Genomic DNA, 19,175 nt, shown 5'->3' on the forward strand with positions numbered 1-19,175 from the left:
GACCGGACCCAAACTAGGGAGGATAAAGGGTGACCCCTGTCAGACCCTCAAAGCTCTCCCTATGCTGCTAAAGCACATGCCCGGATCCAAATGGTGGAACGGGGCATGCCCACGTACCTAAGACTGATGACCACTGTAACCCCTACAATAGTGGAAGGGGCACGGCCACCGGTGCCCTGCTCAGTATATGGAGGGAACCGCGGCCGCCTCAGATCCAGTCAGAAAATAAACAGGTACACAACAATGTCTGCACACTTAGCTGAAGGGGCTGCAGCCGCAGAGAAGACGGATCCAAAGACAGCTGGCAATATCCGGAGTGCTTGCTGCAGCAGAACACAGGTCCAGTGAAATGAAAGCTAACAAGTGAAGATACTCAAGCAAGAGCTACAACTCAAATGAGAACTATAATCCACAGCCTAGAAAGGAGGAGGGGTGATTTAAAGGCAGGGAAATCAAACGCAGGAGGAACAGCTGGGAGGACTCCTCCAAGCTCTAGTAGTGACATCATCACAGGGGTGGAGAAACAGAGCTGTGAGAACGTCTCAAAACTCTAGTAGTGACACCTATCTTTCGGTATTAGGCTTGAGGGAGTCTCCTGTTCCTTCAGCTGGGAAGGAACAGGTCATCTGTTGTTCTGACACTACTTCCAGGGCCCTTTAGGGTGCGATAGGACCTTAGGTTCCTGAGTATGAACATTCCTACCATCCAGGTCTGTTCATACTGATAGTAGTCAGGGTTCAGATTAGGGATTCACTAGGTGGTAACCATACCCCTTCCCCTAGTTTCCAGGCCTAGTACCTTATCCCTCCCTTCCTGTGTTCGGTATGCAGTTTACCACCCACACCGCGCCGTGACATTACCTCAGTACTGTACCAATTGCTGATATCCTGTGCTGCAACTCCTATCATCTACTGAGTAAAGAAAAAATCCTGTTTTGCACGCTGGCAGACACCCAACATCTAGGGCACCCCAACTACCACTAGGCAGGAGCCCCCAGAAAGTTCAGGAATGTGAAGAGGGAAGAAGGGGTTCATCCTCCAATCACTGTGCACAGCCCGTGAAGCACCAGAGGGAAGATTGCCACCATGAACTGTGAGTACCACTACCCCTATCAGGACCTCCACTCTCATCCTCACTGCCCTGTGTTTCCCAGCATAACGTGGAATGCTGAGAATTATAGTTGCACAATAGCTGGAGAGCTATATGAGGGGAATCCTATTTTACATCTGCATTCATATTTCCACTTTTCTGCTATAGGAATAAAAAAACTAAACTAATTTCAGTTATGGATCCATCGCATGACGGACACCAACAGCACCCCATCGACTGTAGTAGGATCTGTCATAATGTCTGTCATTTTACAGAAAACAAAATGTGCCAAATGCTGCACCAACTTGTTTAGATGCGATGAAGGTGTCAGAACAGATATGAACAGAGCATAATAGCCCTGATACACATTAGGGTATGTAAACTCATGGCGTAAACGCTACAGATTTGCCACAGCGGATTGCTTGCAGTAAATCCGAAGTGTTGTACAGTACCAACAAAGTGAAAAAAACAATTCATTTACTGCAGCACTCACCTCCAGTTTTTTAAAGGAGTCACGGACATGTCTGAATGAAGGGCCCATACGCAAGTGGCCCGAAACGCGTCACATTGTGCTACAGTTTCTTCGTTTGTACACATGGATTTTAATTGAATTTGTGAAAGAATAAAGCATTGGTTTTTAAGGATAAGGAGCTGGCCTTTTTTTGTGCTATTCCTGGAGTACCAATAAAGTGGATGAGATTTTAAGAAATGTCATCTACATGTACTGTAGCTTTAAATTGATCTGCAGTGGATTTTACCCGTGAAGTCCGCAGCAATGCCTCAGTAAAATCCACATGTAACTCATGCAGATAGGGGAAAGAAGGATTGGGAACATTGAATTTCAATGTCGGATCCTTTTGTTTTTCCAGGAAGTAAGTCATCAGATATGTTAGCCGGCCGCTTTCTCCTTTCTCCGCATTAAAAACACATAATCGACTGAACCGAGTGTGAACAGGCAGCTATTGCAGGTGTATAAGCACCTGAAAATTCTGGTCTCCAATGTGAATCACATCAGTCGAGTCACATCTCATGAGGAATCCATGTGAGTATATGCAGGTTATACAGCAGTACTTACAGTAGGCGCCTAAATTCTTAAGTGATGATTGAGATGCTTGGCTGGACACATTGACGATTGAACCGGACCCTCCACGTGCAATGATCTGACGGGCCACAATCTGATGAGGTAAATCAGGGATGTCAAACTCATGGCCGTCCAGCTGTTGGAAAACTACAACTGCCAGCATGTCCTCATAGCTGAAGGCTGTCTGGACATGATGGAAGTTGTAGTTTTGCAACAGCTGGAAAGCCACAAATTTGACATATGTGGGGTAGACAATATGATTACTAGAACTGTCTTTTGTCATCCATGTAACATAATGCAGTGGTCCCTCAAGTTACAATATTAATTGGTTCCGGGGTGACTACTGTATGTTGAAACCATTGTAACTTGAGTCCATAACTCTATGGAAAACTGGTATACATAGGAGCAGCTCAACCTGGTGCAGACGGAGGGCAGTACAGGATATGTAGGACCACACTGTACTGTAAAGAGGAGATACTAGACACCAATACATGTGTCTTACCAGAGAAATGGCCATGTTGATTGGTTGGATGTGAGTGTGAAGCAGGGTATGACTCTAGTTTCATCTTATGATGGCCCAGAAAAGACCATTGTCAGTTGAAGATATTGTATCCCGAGGCCATTGTATCTTGAGGGACCACTGGTATTGGCATTTCTGTTCTACATTATGCGTTTCTTACCTGTGATACCGGGATTATTGCTCTTGTATTAACAGCAATATGCCTAAGAAGTCAAGACAGGATAACATGATGTTAGTTGACAATGAGAAAAAAATCAAACCATAAAATTATACTAGCAATAGAAATAGGACTTCTTAACCTCAGATGCTCAGTTGATAAGTATGCTATGCCAAAAATGAAAATAGATACCCATAAGAAAAGCATAAGAGGGGTGCTGTATTTGACTCAGCAGCCAATGGGACCAGTACTCCCTATTCCTTACCAGACCACCAGAAATGATCAGGTCATTCGACCATCAGGTCATTGAATGAGCCAATAACTGAGGCCATGGATGATGGGATTGTGCCATTAGTGCTAATGATGTGTGATCATAAGCAGGAGGGTAAAGGTGCACTCACACGCTGTGGATTTTTTAGCAGAAATTTCTGTAACTGAAAAGCAGTTCTATTCACCTAAATGGGGCATGCAGAAATCCAGGTGCATGCTGCCCCATTTCAAATGAATGGAACTGATTTTCAGTCACGTAAATTTCGGAAACAAAATCCACAGCATGTGAGTGCAACAGTTGTGCCGCTCAAAATCTTGGGAGTAATCATCTGAACTATTGTACAGAATGAGGCCTGAGATGTCCACTTTTCAAATACAACTTTTTATTAAAGGTTTTACTGATAGACAGTGATATATAAGCTTTTTATCATCCAGTAAATTGACATTATTGCAGGGGTATCTAGGGCTGGCCTGCTTGAATCTTAACTGCATAGATACCCATCAAAATGTTTAAAGAAATGACCAGATTGTATGAGATTTACCTGTCAAATGAATCTTGTGTCATCTCAAGAAAGGACTGCTGTTCTGCAATTCCAGCATTGTTCACTAAAAGGTCCACAGGTCCAACTGAGCTCAGGGCAGCTTCTGTTGCAGGCCAGTCCACCAGGTCCACACACACAGTCTGCACACCAGGGCACTAAAGAATAAGTCATCATCTGAAGCTGTGGTTGAATGAAGGGCACAATCTTCTTGTACACCAGTGCTGGCCAAATAGTAAAACATGATCCAAAGTCTGACTGGTGAGCACTAGTATAAGCACATGTAGCCCAACTCAAGTTTCACATGGAAGAAGATGGAAAGCTGAAACTTGAGTTGGGCTACAAATGGTTCGATTTATAACATCCCGCTGAAGTTTTGATGTGAGTATCTTTAGACTCTCAGACTGGGGCAAGTGATATTTCTGTTTCACAGAAACCTCACTTTCTATTAGTAATACTGCAACCAACAAATCAGTGCAATAACTGTATGTAGTATGCAGGCCCGTCGCTAACAGACAGGCAAAACAAGCAATTGCTTGGGGCCCCGAGCTGGCCCGAGGCCCAGTGGCGGATTACAATAGGGACGTTCGGGTCGGCAGCCCCGGGCCCAGCGCCGCTGGGGGGCCCAACGCTGACCCGAACGCCCACCTGCTGTGGCGGGGCACGGGAGCGCATAGCTCCCTGTCCCGTCGCCGATCACCGCCATAGGCTTCAGGCCTTGTAGGCCTGAGGCCTATGCGGTAGTGAAATCCCGGCGCAGGCATGCGTGATGACGTCATCGCGCGCCTGTGACGGGACGCAGCACTGTGACGCGCCTGACTCATCCCGCCTTCCTCTGCAAGCAAGCGCCTGGCCCTGGACATAGGTGAGTATTTATCTTTTCATTTTTTGTTCATTTTTTATTTTTTTATTTCATGTGCCTACTTTGGGGGGGGGGACACACAGGAGGACATATTATGGAAGATAAATCGAGTACATGGGGGGGGAGAATGTGGGGGCTGTATTGGGCCAAATTATTATGGGAGGGAATACTATGTGGGGGCAAATTACTAGATGGGGCAGTGTGGGGGCAAATTGCTGTGTGGGGGCAAATTATTATGAGAGGGACTACACTATGTGGGGGCAAATTATTATGAGAGGGACTACTATGTGGGGGCAAATTACTAGATGGGGCAGTGTGGGGGCAAATTGCTATGTGGGGGCAGTGTGGGGGCAATTTTTTTATGAGAGGGACTACTATGTGGGGGAAAATTACTAGATGGGGCAGTGTGGGGGCAAATTGCTATGTGGGGGCAGTGTGGGGAAAACTATTGTGTGGGGAAATTGCTATGTGGGAACAGTGTGGGGAAATTGCTATGTGGGGGCAAATTACTATGTGGGGGAAAATTACTATGTGGGGGCAGTGTGGTGGAAATTACTATGTGGGGGCAAATTACTATGTGGGGGCAAATTACTATGTGGGGGCAGTGTGGTGGAAATTACTATGTGGGGGCAGTGTGGGGCAAATTACTGTGTGGGGGCAAACTACTATATGGGGGCAGTTTGGGGGAAATTACTGTGTGGGGGCAAATTACTATGGGGGGATTACTATGTGGGGGCAGTGTGGTGGAAATTACTATATGGGGGTGTTGCTATTGGGGAGGCACTGTAGGGGCAATTCTATTATTTCTGGGAACACTATACAGGGATTATTACCTGGAGCACAATATAGGGTGTTATTATTACTGAGGGCACTCTAGGGGACATTATAGCTGCTGTGGACACTATAGGAACATTTGGGGTAATTTATCAAACTGGTGTAACGCAGAACTGGCTTAGTTGCCCATAGCAGCCAATCAGATTCCACCTTTCATATTTGACAGCTCTTTTGGAAATCCAGTTCTACTTTACACCAGTTTGATAAATTACCCCAATTATGTCTATTAGGGTCACTATTTTTTCAGCAGTATAGTACCTGGGGTATTGGGGGGCACAACGGGCACAGTATTGGGGATGGCAGGATGACACTGTGGGGACACCAGGATGAGGAGGTTGATGGAAAAATTTAGAAATCTAACGTGTCTGTGTTACAAACTGTAGAGACGAGATGCGGCTGAAAGAATTTGCCATGGTGGTCTGGGTCAAATGGAGGAGAAGAGGAAAGAGAAGGTCTACATGACAGGAGATGTCACAGGATGTAAGAGGTATGTGGTGCTGTATTCTCCTCCATGTCTTTTTTATAAAATAAAAAAAAAAACAGGGAGGGGGAGAGTAAGTAGGACACAGGGAGGGGGAGGGGGAAGTAAGAAGGACAGGGGGAGGGGGGACTAATGTATATTGGATTGTATGGAACAGTGGTGTTTTTTGCAAATGTTCATTTGTTGAAAATGTTCAAATTTCATGCACATTAAACGCAACAGCAGTATTTGCACTGTAAACCTCCTTTTTTATTTATATAAAGTGTGGGTGAACTTAAACTGTATGGCTATACTGTGGTTCCTGTAGGCTTTGCGTGCGTAAGGTGGGGAGGGCGTGGAGGGGGGGCCTCCATGTCTATTTTGCTTGGGGCCCCCAAATTCCTTCAAACGGCCCTGGTAGTATGCCCGGCACCAAGCATAGTCATTTTTTGTGCTTTGCCTTATCACAAGGGGGTGGATCCATCTTGGTGGCTGATATTTCACAAGGTTCAACTCAATAAAAGTACAACAAAAAAAGGGTAACCACCTCTGGCACACATTGTAGCAGATTTTTCATGTACCTCTTTTAGAGTGACCTCACAGAGCCACCATAATCAAGACAGCCTGTGCTACCATTGTGTCACTTACAGTGCCAACTACCATTACCCTGCCAGCAAGAGACCTACTGCACTAGTGTACCTGTGACAAAGCAAGAAGAGCATTTTACCAACTTCTTTCATACTCCTAATGTCTGAAGAGTCAAGTTTTTGTCGTTCTAACAATTCAATAAATGTTCAGCATATTCCAGGAATTAGAATATAACCAGGAGTTCTTGAAAGTGTTGAGGAACTGATGGTAAGCCTACCTGTTCATAAGACTACATCTCTGTTCACACACCATTTTAGCCTATCATCAGGCATAACTGCTCAGGATGTACAGTATATGTCAATGGAAGCTTATGACATATGCCATATGCAGCGACACCCCTGAGGAGCCGGTATAGAGGACGGGAGTGGTAGTGGCCCTGATGAAGTGTTGTGTCATGGTCTACTCCCTCAGCCCGTTTCTCCCTTGGGATCGGAAATATAGTACTGAAGAATGAGGCCACAGTTAAATGTAATTAAGTACTTTTCACTAAGTGCAACATAGAACTTTAAATGCATACAGCAGAAAGCTTCAAGTGCAGATTGGAGGCATGGGGGGATATGGAGGCAAGTTGGTTGGTGCCAATTTAGCGCTTAGATGATACCGGCCAATAGGTTGTTTGGTGTTGAGTGGCTTAACTGTAATCCCACAACTAGCAGCGGTGTCTTCAATGCTGATGGTAGCAGTTCACACAGGTGTCTGGAATCTCAAGGCTTTACTTGGGAGAAATTGGTTTATTTCTCTCTGGAGAATCTGAATCAGGAGCAGGAGCTCTGCAGTGTTCTTCCTCTCCATCTTGAATGTGCCTCTTTTTGCTATATATATATATGTACTATGCTGTATAATGTGACATGCTTGTTTGGAAAAGGCTGTTTAGCCGAAACGCATCACATTTGCCTGTATTCTGTTTATGGCAATAAAGTGAAGATTTATTACCATCAAAGAGCGAGTGCTGATCCACTTCTTCTACTTCCTCTCCTCTCTGTCTCTGGACATGAGCTCCCTCTTGGCAGAGAGCAGGTTCAGCCCACTTCTGCCAAAAGTGGTGGACAACACATTCCCTTCTGGGAACTATGGCCAGAAGTAAATAGTGTACAATACATAATCCACAACAATGCAAACTATGCACAAATTGTACTACCCCCAGATCTAGGGTACTACACATACAACATTCATCAGCCATAGGGGCCCATTGGGGGAGATTCATTAAAACTGGTATAAAGGGAAACTGGCAAAGTTGCCCATAGCAACCAATCAGATCCCACCTTGCACTTTCCAAAGTAAAGGGTGCAATCTGATTGGTTGTTATTGACAACTATACCAGTTTTCTTTTACACTAGTTTTAATAAATCTCCTAAATGGACCTATTTTTTTATGGTGGTCTTCTGTATATGAACACACAGTCTGCTGCACTTTCCTATAGTTTATAGCTGAAATTAACGGTTGGTGCCTCTATAGTGCGTCCGCTTATCCTGTTTACCGGAGCGAATCCCCACAATATATTCTTAAAAAAGAACACCTTCAAAAATGTATATTCCCTGACCTGCTAGAAAGGTACATGATGTAATCTGTGAGAGCAGAATGGTCATTTCTACTCTGGAGGGGGCACAAAGGGCATTGCTTATGTGAAGGGGACACAATGGGCATTTCTACTATAGAGAGGGCACAATGGGCATTTCTACTATGGAGGGGACACAATAGGCATTTCTACTCTGGAGGGGGCACAATGGGCATTGCTTATGTGAAGGGGGACACAATGGATATTTCTACTATGGAGAGGGCACAATGGGCATTTTTTACTATGGAGAGGGCACAATGGGCATTTCTACTATGGAGGGGGCACTGAAATGACATTCTTACTGTTTGGTCGGCAGAAAGGAGATTAGGTAAGCTTGGAGGTGTGAATTATTGTAAACAAAAAATAATAATGCAGCGCCACACGCCAATGGTGTTGACCCTCATATATTTTTTTGTTTTGCAGCTCGGACCTTCATTCTACAGCTGTGACGGACATTCCCTGCGACAGATGGCAGGAGATAGGTGAGACTGGCAACACGTGGTTTGATCGGACATGTTTTCCGTTTGGATCAAATGACGTCTGTGTTATTTCTGGTGCTTGCCACGCCTTCTTTCCCCGGGTGTGGCTATTAGGGTCATTTAACCTTCTCTATTTATAGTTGTTTCTCCCACTATGCTATGCGGTTTATAGCTTCTGTTTGAGTTGTGGATAGCTGGTGTGTGGATCTCAGCTGAGTTCCTGGAGCTGCCATAGCCACTTGAAGTTAAGTGTTTTATTTCCCTTTTGTATTTTGTTTGGGCTATTTTGTGTGTTTAATTTCCCTGTCATTTGTATTAAAGCCTGAGGGAGACTCCTGTTCGTCCTTCCTTTTGGAGGAAAAGGTTTGGAGGAAAAGGTTGTCTCAGTCCTGACATTTGTACCAGGGTCCTATACGGTGAGTTAGGACACTAGGTATTCCGATGTATGAACTCACCTACCTCTGGTGTCTGTTCATACTGGTAGTTAGTCAGGACTTTGATTAGGGTTTTACTAGGAGGTGTTCATCTCTTTTCCCTAGTTTCCAGGCCTTATTCCCTCACCCTTTTCCCTCCTATGTTCGGTGTGGTGTTTCCCTCCCACACCCGAACGTGACAATAGCAGACTCAGGTATGTGGACCTTTAGAAAAAGTACTTGAGTACCCCTGATCTAGAGGCTATGTGCAATCGGTTAATGAAATGTTGTTTGGCTATTATTTCAATGTCATTTCAGCGCTCGGAGTGTTGAGTGATAATAAAGGCTTCTGCAGCCTTTTCAACTAAGAAAGTCCCAAGTAGGGCACAGCAGATAGTGGAGCACATCAACTATATTAGAAGGGGGAGAGGAAGGTGGGCAATCAGATGAATATAATTATATTTCTACACTTATTTTCTGCATAAATTGCTAAGATAATTTTTTTAATACACCTAACAGCAATCATATAATACCTGCAGAGTATTACACATTCTTCTATATAAAAAGGCTCCTCATTGTCTAAATGTCATGCTATGGGTAAGATTACCTCTTGTGCCAGGCTGTCCAGGTCCTCTGCTGTACGGCTCAGCGCGACCACTTCAGCTCCTAATGCCCACAGAGCCTTCACCGTTCCCCGGCCTATCCCTGCAAGAAAAAAGCTGCAGCTATACAAACCGTCCAGACATTATACCGTTTTAGCTAAAAGTTTAATGACTAGTCAGAGTTTCCCAACTATTCTTCTATAATATTTGTTGGTAAAACTTGGTTTAGGGATGATCTTTGGTCCTTATGGTTAAATAGTGAGCAAAACTGAACTGAAAGTTACTTGGTGCTAATAATATCAATGTGTTCAGCTGGCGTACGTACCCTTCCCAGCGCCAGTCACTACAGCTCGATGTCCTTTAAAGCTCATCTCCATTGCGCCTGAAATCACAAGAGCATGAAGAGGATGCAGTATCTTCTATATAGTTTGGCTGGCAAAAGGGTTATATATACTTTAAGTCATAAGGTGCTTACCTTCCCTCTGGGGTGAACAACAAGCTAGTGCAGGAATCATCAGATGAATACATTATTTCACATATTTACATAAAATACCAGACACCATTATTTAACTCTTACCTTACTCTTAGGGCTCATGCACATGACTGGTTCTGGCTCAGTAAACGGCTGGTATGCAGTTTACAGGCACTGGCCATGTGCACTCCATAGTGCGAATGGAGTGCAAGCTATGACCGAAGATAAGACTTTACCTATCTTTTGCGGAGCAGAGGTACAGATCAGAAGCCCACGGAATCACTATGAAGAGCTTCCGTGGGCTTTCGGGTCCGTGCATCCGCAATGCAAAAAGATAGAACACGTTCTATCTTTGTGGAAAAGAAAGGGAGTGAGCACTCACACCATCTGGACCATAGGATATATTTAATAAATGGTATCCAATATATCATTCATATAAATGCACTCAAATACAATAAAACTTCATAAAAGTAATGGTTGGTACCAACATATAAAATAACACAGAAGAATGGTAATTGTGCAATCCTTGCGTAATTGGTATTCAAAATTAGCACTTTGTACCGCCTAGAATTATGCAGTAGATGAACCACTATTGGTAGTGGTAATACCGCAAACCGCAGTCGGCAATTAGAATGTCCCGGAGAGAAGTACCTATGACTCCAAAATGGTATTCAAGTCTCCTCGTGCATGTAAATATATATTTCAATAGAAAAGTCTCTCCACGATTAATTGGATATAACCGCCCAGGACTATAGGTTTCACGCCACTTAATGCACAGTTCAAGTTCCTACCTTATTCCAAATTGTTCCACGCTAAGCCGTCCTTCCACGAGGAGCGAGTGATGCCGGCTGCTACGGCGTCTCACATCGCAAATCTCGGGTTGCTGACGTCACTGTATCGCGGGATCATGAAATTCGGCTGGTAGGAATAATAATTCGTTGGTGGCACCTGTAGTTGTATCCTGTATCCTGGAGCGGTATTCGTATTAGTGGAATTCCTTATCGCATGGCCATGCAATATCTTTAATCAAGGTCCAGTCGGTTAGGTAGGCGCTTTTCTTCCAGTCACCAGACGCGTTTCGGGGCGTCTACACCCCTTCTATGTTCTATCTTTGGCTGTATGTTGGGAATTGTGGAACCATTCAAGTTGAGTCCACATCCACAAACTGAGGGCACACAGCCAGTGAGCCATTACGCTTATGTGCATGAACCCTTATCTATAACATGGGTGCAACTAGCATTTCTGCTGCCTGTTGCAGATTTCCAATGTTGCACATCTAGACATAGGTTTTAGATTTTTCAATGCAATGGAAAACTTCATGGTAAGAGGCAAGGAGCTTGTCCTCAAAAAATAAAATAAAAAATTAGGCGGTCACAGGATAAATACCCTATTTTTCGCCCTATAAGATGCACCTGCCCATAAGACGCACCTAGGTTTTTGAGGAGGAAAATAGGAAAAAAAATATTTTTAACCAAAAGGTGTGCTTTTGGTGGGTTTTGTACTAATGGTAGTCTGTGGATGACACTATTATGGGGGATCTGTGGATGACACATTGTTATGGGGGGGATCTGTGGATGACACTGTTATAAATGGGGATCTGCCGCACAGCGCGGTCGCCGGATGTATCAACTGAGAGGGAGGAGGGGCTGCGGGCTGGCATCTGGATTAGGAATGACAGCGAGACCGGTGCAGTCCCTGTATTCTAATGCACTGGCCCCGCTCACTGTTGTATAATCTTATCTAACCCGTAGGCATTGTTAACATATAATAATCATGTGTAACACACATTTTTCTCATAAGACTTTTCTCATAATAAGACTTTTCTCTCTGCGCATGATCAAGTGAATATGATCACACGCTTACATGCCCAATCACGAGTTTATGAAATCATATTTGCTTATAAAATTAGGGGGGTTTCCACTGGGAATTTGGGATTCGTTGAGGACACGGCAGACGTGCCTTGCGCTGTTCCCTGATTCTTCCCCGTGCTGATTGTTGAAATCCCCCAATCTGTAGTAGTGTTAGCAACACTTTTATCAGGCAAAACAGTCGGGCAGTCACAAATCAGACGTCTGACGGGCAAGTGGGGTCACCGCTGAACGTCAGCAAGGCGAGCCATGGCCGTGTAAGATCTTCTAAAATGGGCAGAGATTTTCCTGGCCTGCTGCAAGACGTCCTGGACCCCAAGGTATTTGGCAACGATTCGCTGCACGACTAAGTTCACGATGTGTGCCATGCACGGCACGTGTGTCATTTTGCCATGTTTCAGCGCGCTCAGCAGATTGGCACTGTTGTTGCACACCACTTTACTGTCAAATTGAGCGGGGTTAGCCACTGATCGGCCTGTGACTGCAGAGCTGAAAGCAGTGCAGGACCGGTGTGATTCTTGGCTTCCAGGTGTAAGGGCCAGCCCCTGGAATTGTAGGGTTACACAGACTGTGATGATTTATTCCCACCACTAGAGGTCGCTGTGGCTCTGAGTAAGAGGAAGCTGAGGATTTTGTGAGACACAGGAGGAGGAGGAGCCAGGAGTTCTCGGGTTTTGGAGGCCGGGTGCGTGTCTTGGGGAGCTGTGAAGATGGCTGCCATGTTAGGAGCCAAGTAAAGACTAGTGATGGGACATGGGGCCTGACTGATGGAGTCCTGAAAAGCTGGCTGTGTTTGAGACAGATCAAGATAGACTCTTAACTGAAGTGCTGCAGCTGTAACCCAGAGAGAGAAGCAAGCCACGCGCTGAGAAAAGCAAGTGATCGATTCAGGAGCCAGGGGACACAGGCCACCACGCATTGGACAAGACAAGCATCCACCTCGTGGTAGAAGACGACATCACAGACCTCTTCTCAGATAACTCCAGAACTGTGACTGTGCAGCGGTGCTAATCCGCGGTAGGGCATAGAGCAGGGGACTTTAGATAGAGGCAGACCGTTCCACAGGGATGGTAGGGGTCGAGCAGGTGCACCAGTATTTTGTGGAAGAAGGTATATGGCACCCCTCAATCAGTATTTGGCGGAAACAGGTATATAGCACCCCTCAATCAGTATTTGGTGGAAACAGGTATATGGCACCCCTCAATCTGTATTTTGTGGAAGCAGGTGTATCGCAGCCCTCAATCAGTATTTTGTGGAAGAAGGTATATAGCAATAGCACCCCTCAATGAGTATTTTGTGGAAGAAGGTATATGGCACCCCTCAATCAGTTTTTGGCGGAAACAGGTATATAGCACCCCTCAATCGGTATTTGGCGGAAACAGGTATATAGCACCCCTCAATCAGTATTTTGTGGAAGCAGGTGTATCGCAGCCCTCAATCAGTATTTTGTGGAAGAAGGTATATAGCAATAGCACCCCTCAATGAGTACTTTGTGGAAGAAGGTATATGGCACCCCTCAATCAGTATTTGACGGAAACAGGTATATGGCACCCCTTAATCAGTATTTGGCGGAAACAGATATATGGCACCCCTCAATCAGTATTTTGTGGAAGCAGGTGTATCTCAGACCTCAATCAGTATTTGGTGGAAGTAGGTATATAGCAATAGCACTAGGGTTTAGAGAACCCGAACTGTAAAGTTCGGGTTCGTACAGAACTTTAGGATTTTTGGACCCCGGACCTGAACCCGAACATTTCAGTAAAAGTTCGGGTTCGGTGTTTGGCGATTTCTTAGCGCTTTTTGAAAGGCTGCAGAGCAGCCAATCAACAAGCGTTTAACTGTCTGACCTTAGAAGCCATCACAGCCATGCCTACTAATGGCATGGCTGTGATTGGCCAGTACAGCATGTGACCCAGCCTCTATATAAGCTTGAGTCACATAGCGCTGCACGTCACTCTGCTGTTACTAGTGTAGGGAGAGGTTGCAGCTGGTGATTTCAGGGAGAGAATAGGAGAGAATCTTTGTTCAGAACTGGAATCTAACTCAGCGAGCTACAAACATTTAGTTGTGTGGGTGCAGGGCACAATATTTTTACCCTGCCTCGAGCCCAGTGACAGAAAAAAATAACAAATAACATCTGTTAGTTAGGTGGGAGGCGGCGGCGGCCATTTTATGCAAGCTCAGTGGACCAGCACTGCATCTGAGCTTTTGTGACATTCAAAGCCAAGCTTGAAATACTGCACTAATAATCTGGTTTTAAAAAATCACCCTTTTTTGGCAATATACAACATCTGGTGCATCTGCAGGATTAGTCAGTGTGCAATTTAAGCTAGAAATACAGCCATAATTTTCTGGGTTTTTAAAAACACACTTTTTTGCCAAAATACCCAATTTTACAGGCCTTGCAGCATCAGCACGTGTGAAATTCAAGGGTTATATACAGATTTCATATTGAGTTAGTAAAAAAACACACTTTTTTGGCAATATCCAATATCTGGATTAGTCAGTGTGCAATTTAAGCTAGAAATACAGCCATCATTTTCTGGGTTTTTAAAAACACACTTTTTTGCCAAAATACCCAATTTTACAGCCCTTGCAGCATCAGCACGTTTGAAATTCAAGGGTTATATAAATACAGCTTTCATATTCTTTTAGTAAAAAAAACTAACTTTTTTGGCAATATACAACATCTGGATTAGTCAGTGTGCAATTTAAGCTAGAAATACAGCCATAATTTTCTGGGTTTTTAAAAACACCCTTTTTTGGCAAAATCCACTATATTACAGATCTGCACGTGTGAAATTCAAGTTTAATATATACAGCTTTCATATTCTGTTACTAAAAAAAAAAAACTTTTTGGGCAATATACCCCATCTGGATTAGTCAGTGTGCAATTTAAGCTAGAAATACAGCCATAATTTTCTGAGTTTTTAAAAACACACTTTTTTGCCAAAATACCCAATTTTACAGCCCTTGCAGCATCAGCACGTTTGAAATTCAATGGTTATATAAATACAGCTTTCATATTCTTTTAGTAAAAAAAAACACTTTTTTGGCAATATACAACATCTGGATTAGTCAGTGTGCAATTTAAGCTAGAAATACAGCCATAATTTTCTGGGTTTTTAAAAAACACCCTTTTTTGGCGAAATCCACATTTTTACAGCCCTTGCAGCATCAGCACGTGTGAAATTCAAGGGTTATATACAGCTTTCATATTCATTTTGTAAAAAAACTACTTTTTTTGGCAATATCCAACATCTGGATTAGTCAGTGTGCAATTTAATCTAGAAATACAGCCATAATTTTCTGGGTTTTTAAAAACACACTTTTTTGTCAAAATACCCAATTTTACAGCCCTTGCAGCATCAGCATGTGTGGAATTAAAGGGTTATATACTGCTGTCATATTCAGTTATTAAACAAACACCCAGTTTGGGCGAAAAACTTAAATTGCGGCCTAGTCTGGATCAGTACGTGTGAGATACAGCCTTTACATACTGTGGTTCTATTCAGTTATTTAAAATACAGCCATTTTGGGCAAACAAATTTAATTGAAGCCTAGTCTGGATCAGTCGGTGTGAGATACACCATTTAGATACTGTGGTTATATTCTTCTATTAATAAAACACCCTTTTTTGGGCAAAATACACAATTTTTCTGGCCTTGCAACATCAGCACGTGTGAAATTCAAGGGTTATATACTGCAGTCATATTCAGTTATTAAACAAACACCCGTTTTGGGCAAAAAAGTTTATTTTGCAGCCTTTGCTTTATATGTCATTGTGAGATACACTCTTTACATACTGTGGTTCTATTCAGTTATTTGAAATACAGCCATTTTGGGCACAAATCTTTAATTGCGGCCTAGTCTGGATCAGAGCATGTGAGATACATCCTTTACATACTGTGGTTCTATTCAGTTATTAAACAAACACCCATTTTGAGCACATATCTTTAATTGCGGCCTAGTCTGGATCAGGGCGTGTGAGACACACCCTTTACATACTGTGGTTCTATTCTACTATTAATAAAACACCCATTTAGGGCAAGATCCTAAATTTGAGAAATATGAGGAGAGCGTCAAATAAGGGACGTGGCCCAGGTCGTGGTGCTGCTGGTGGAGCTCCTGTTGTAGGGAGAGGACGTGGTCAATCTCTGCCAGCTACATGCACAAGTGAAACCCCTTCCTCAGGTGCGAGTAGGCGTCAGAACCTACAGCGGTATTTGGTCGGGCCTAATGCGGCTCTACGAATGGTGAGGCCTGAACAAGTACAGGCGATAGTAGATTGGGTTGCTGACAGTGCCTCCAGTTCCTTCACATTGTCTCCCACCCAGTCTCCTGCTGAAAGATCATAGTTGGCACCTGCAGGCGATGTCCATCAGTCTTTCACCTCACCCCCTTGCAAATCAGCCAAGCAGTCTGAGCCCCAAGTCATGCAGCAGTCTCTTCTGCTTTTTGATGACTCTGTTAGCAGGGTTTCCCAGGGCCATCCACCTAGCCCTGCCCCAGAAGTGGAAGAGATTGAGTGCACCGATGCCTAACCACTTATCTTTCAAGATGAGTACATGGGAGAACCATCGCAGCACGTCTCGGATGATGACAAAACACAGGTGCCAACTGCTGTGGCTTTCTAAAGTGTGCAGACTGACAAGGAGGGCAGGGGTTAAGACTGGGTGGAAGATGATGTGGAGGACGATGAGGTCCTCGACCCCACATGGAATCAAGGTCATGCGAGTGACCTATGTAGTTCGGAGGAAGAGGTGAAGGTCGCACAGAGCCACCAGCACAGCAGAAGAGGGAGCAGGGTGCAAAAGCGGAGCGGCCATCCTCTAGACAGTACGCCTGCTACTGCCCACCGCAGCAAGGGACCGAGCACACCAAAGCCAGCTCCAAGGAGTTCCCTGGTGTGGCACTTCTTCAGACAATGTGCTGACGACAAGACACGAGTGGTTTGCACGCTGTGCAATCAGAGCCTGAATCGAGGCATAAACGTTCTCAACCTGAGCACAACCTGCATGACCAGGCATTTAAGTGCTAAGCACGAGCTGCAGGGGAGTAGACACCTCAAAAACAAAGAAAGGTCTCTGGCTCCCCCTGCTTCCTCTTCTGCTGCAGTCTCGGCCTCTTCATCCACCTCTGGAGTGACAGTGCCACCTGCCACCTCACAAACAGAGGATCTGCCAGCAACATCACCACCTGGGTCACCAAGCATCTCCACAATGTCCCACGGAAGCGTTCAGCTCTCCATCTCCCAAACACTGGAGAGGAAGAGGAAGTACCCCCCTACCCACCCGCGATCCCTAGCCCTGAATGCCAGCATTTCTAAATTACTGGCTTTTGAAATGCTGGTATTCCGTCTGGTAGAGACGGAGAGTTTTAAAAGCCTTATGGTGGTAGCTGTCCCACAGTACGTCGTGCCCAGCCGCCACTACTTTTCCAGGCGAGCCATCCCTTCCCTGCACAACCAAGTATAGGACAAAATCAGGTGTCCACTGCGCAACGCAATCTGTGGCAAGGTGCACCTGACTACGGATACGTGGACCAGTAAGCACAGTCAGGGACGTTATATCTCCATAACAGCACACTTGGTAAATGCAGTGGCGGCTGGGCCTGAGGCAGATAGCAGTTTGGCGCATGTCCTTCCACCACCGAGGATTGCAGGGCGCTTCAGTTTGCCTCCTGTTGCTTCCTCCTCTACCGGCTCCTCGTCTGGTCAGCGTAACACCTTCACCACCAACTTCAGCACAGCCAGGGGTAAATGACTGCAGACAGTTTTAAAACTTATCTGTTTGGGGGACAAACCCCACACCGCGCAGGAGCTGTGGATGAGCCTTGAACAACAGACCGATGAGTGGTTTGTGCCAGTGAGCCTCAAGCCCGGCCTCGTGGTGTGCGATAATGGGCGAAATCTCGTAGCAGTTCTGGGACTAGCCGGTTTGATGCACATCCCTTGCCTGGCGCATGTGCTGAATTTGGTGGTGCAGAGATTCCTTAAAAATTACCCCGATATGTCAGAGCTGCTGCATAAAGTGCGGGCCATCTGTGCGCGCTTTCGGTGTTCTCATCCTGCTTCTGCTCGCCTGTCAGCGCTGCTGTGTAACTTCGGCCTTCCCGCTCACCGCCTCATATGCGACGTGCCCACAAGGTGGAACCTTGCACATGCTGGCAGAGACTGTGTGAGAAAGCAGGCGATAGTGGAGCTTCAGCTGCAGCACGCATGGGTGAGTCACTCTGCGGAACATCACCACTTCACCACCAATGACTGGGCCTCCATGCGAGACCTGTGTTCCTTGTTGCGCTGTTTCGACCACCAACTCCACCAACATGGCCAGCGCAGATAACGCTGTTCTCAGCGTTAGTATCCCACTTCTATGCCTCCTTGAAAAAACGGTCCTGGCGATGATGTAAGAGTAAGATGCGCGAGTACAAGCGCACGCTGGTAGACGTGCTGCTGGTGGCATTCCCACCTGACAGCGGGGGCACAGTGGAAGCACAAGGCGAAGGCAGAGGAAGGGGTCGCCAACGCAGCTGGGGCACCGCCAGTACCTCAGAAGGCAGGGTTAGCATGGCCGAAATGTGGAAAAGCTTTGTCAGCATGCCACAACAACCAGCACCACCAGCTGATATGGAACGTCTTAGCAGGAGGCAGCATTTCACCAACATGGTGGAGCAGTATGTGTGCACACGCCTACACATACTGAATGATGGGTCTGCCCCCTTCAACTTCTGGGTCTCCAAATTGGGCACATGGCCTGAGCTTACCCTTTACGCCTTGGAGGTGCTGGCCTGCCCTGCAGCCAGTGTATTATCTAAACGTGTGTTTAGCACGGCAGGGGGCAACATCACAGACAAGCGCAGCCGCCTGTCCACAGCCAATGTGGACAAGCTCACGTTCATTAAAATGAACCAGGCATGGATCCCACAGGACTTGTCCGTACCTTGTGCAGAATAGACATGTATACCGGCACTAACCAGCCATTGTTATACTGCAGCGCAATTGCTCATTCTTGTATTTTGGATATTTCACACTCTTTTGCAGTGTACCCTAATAAAAAAATTAAATTAAAACCAAAAACCAGTGTTGGCTACCTCGTCCACCTACACCGCTACGTCCACCGCCTTCTCAAACTTCTACTCCATATGGAACTCCACCTCATAAATCAATATTTTTTTTATTTGTACGTATTTTATGTAATTTCACTAGTTTGTCTGTTACATTTTTCGGGTGATATTCATAAATTTTTGGGTGTGATTTACCACTGCTATACCTACTATACAGGTAAAAAAATAATAATTTGTCAGTTACAGATATAGCATTGCTAG

The 19,175-nt window shown here is 45.2% G+C and overlaps 1 protein-coding gene across 1 annotated transcript in view; it reads right to left on the reverse strand.

Moving 5' to 3' along the window:
- Nucleotides 1–9,916, reverse strand: part of LOC121003693 (L-xylulose reductase-like) — a 61,051-nt gene extending 51,135 nt beyond the window's left edge. The window contains exons 1-5 of the mRNA XM_040435562.1: nt 9,835–9,916; nt 9,515–9,612; nt 3,660–3,814; nt 2,851–2,893; nt 2,165–2,264 (exon numbers count right to left, since the gene is read on the reverse strand). Of these exons, the coding sequence (XP_040291496.1) occupies nt 2,165–2,264; nt 2,851–2,893; nt 3,660–3,814; nt 9,515–9,612; nt 9,835–9,886 (448 nt within the window). The 5' untranslated portion in view covers nt 9,887–9,916. The remainder of the gene's footprint in view (nt 1–2,164; nt 2,265–2,850; nt 2,894–3,659; nt 3,815–9,514; nt 9,613–9,834) is intronic.
- Nucleotides 9,917–19,175: the final 9,259 nt, after the last annotated feature.

This window comes from Bufo bufo, chromosome 6 (genome assembly GCF_905171765.1).
Source record: "Bufo bufo chromosome 6, aBufBuf1.1, whole genome shotgun sequence".
NCBI lineage: Eukaryota > Metazoa > Chordata > Amphibia > Anura > Bufonidae > Bufo > Bufo bufo.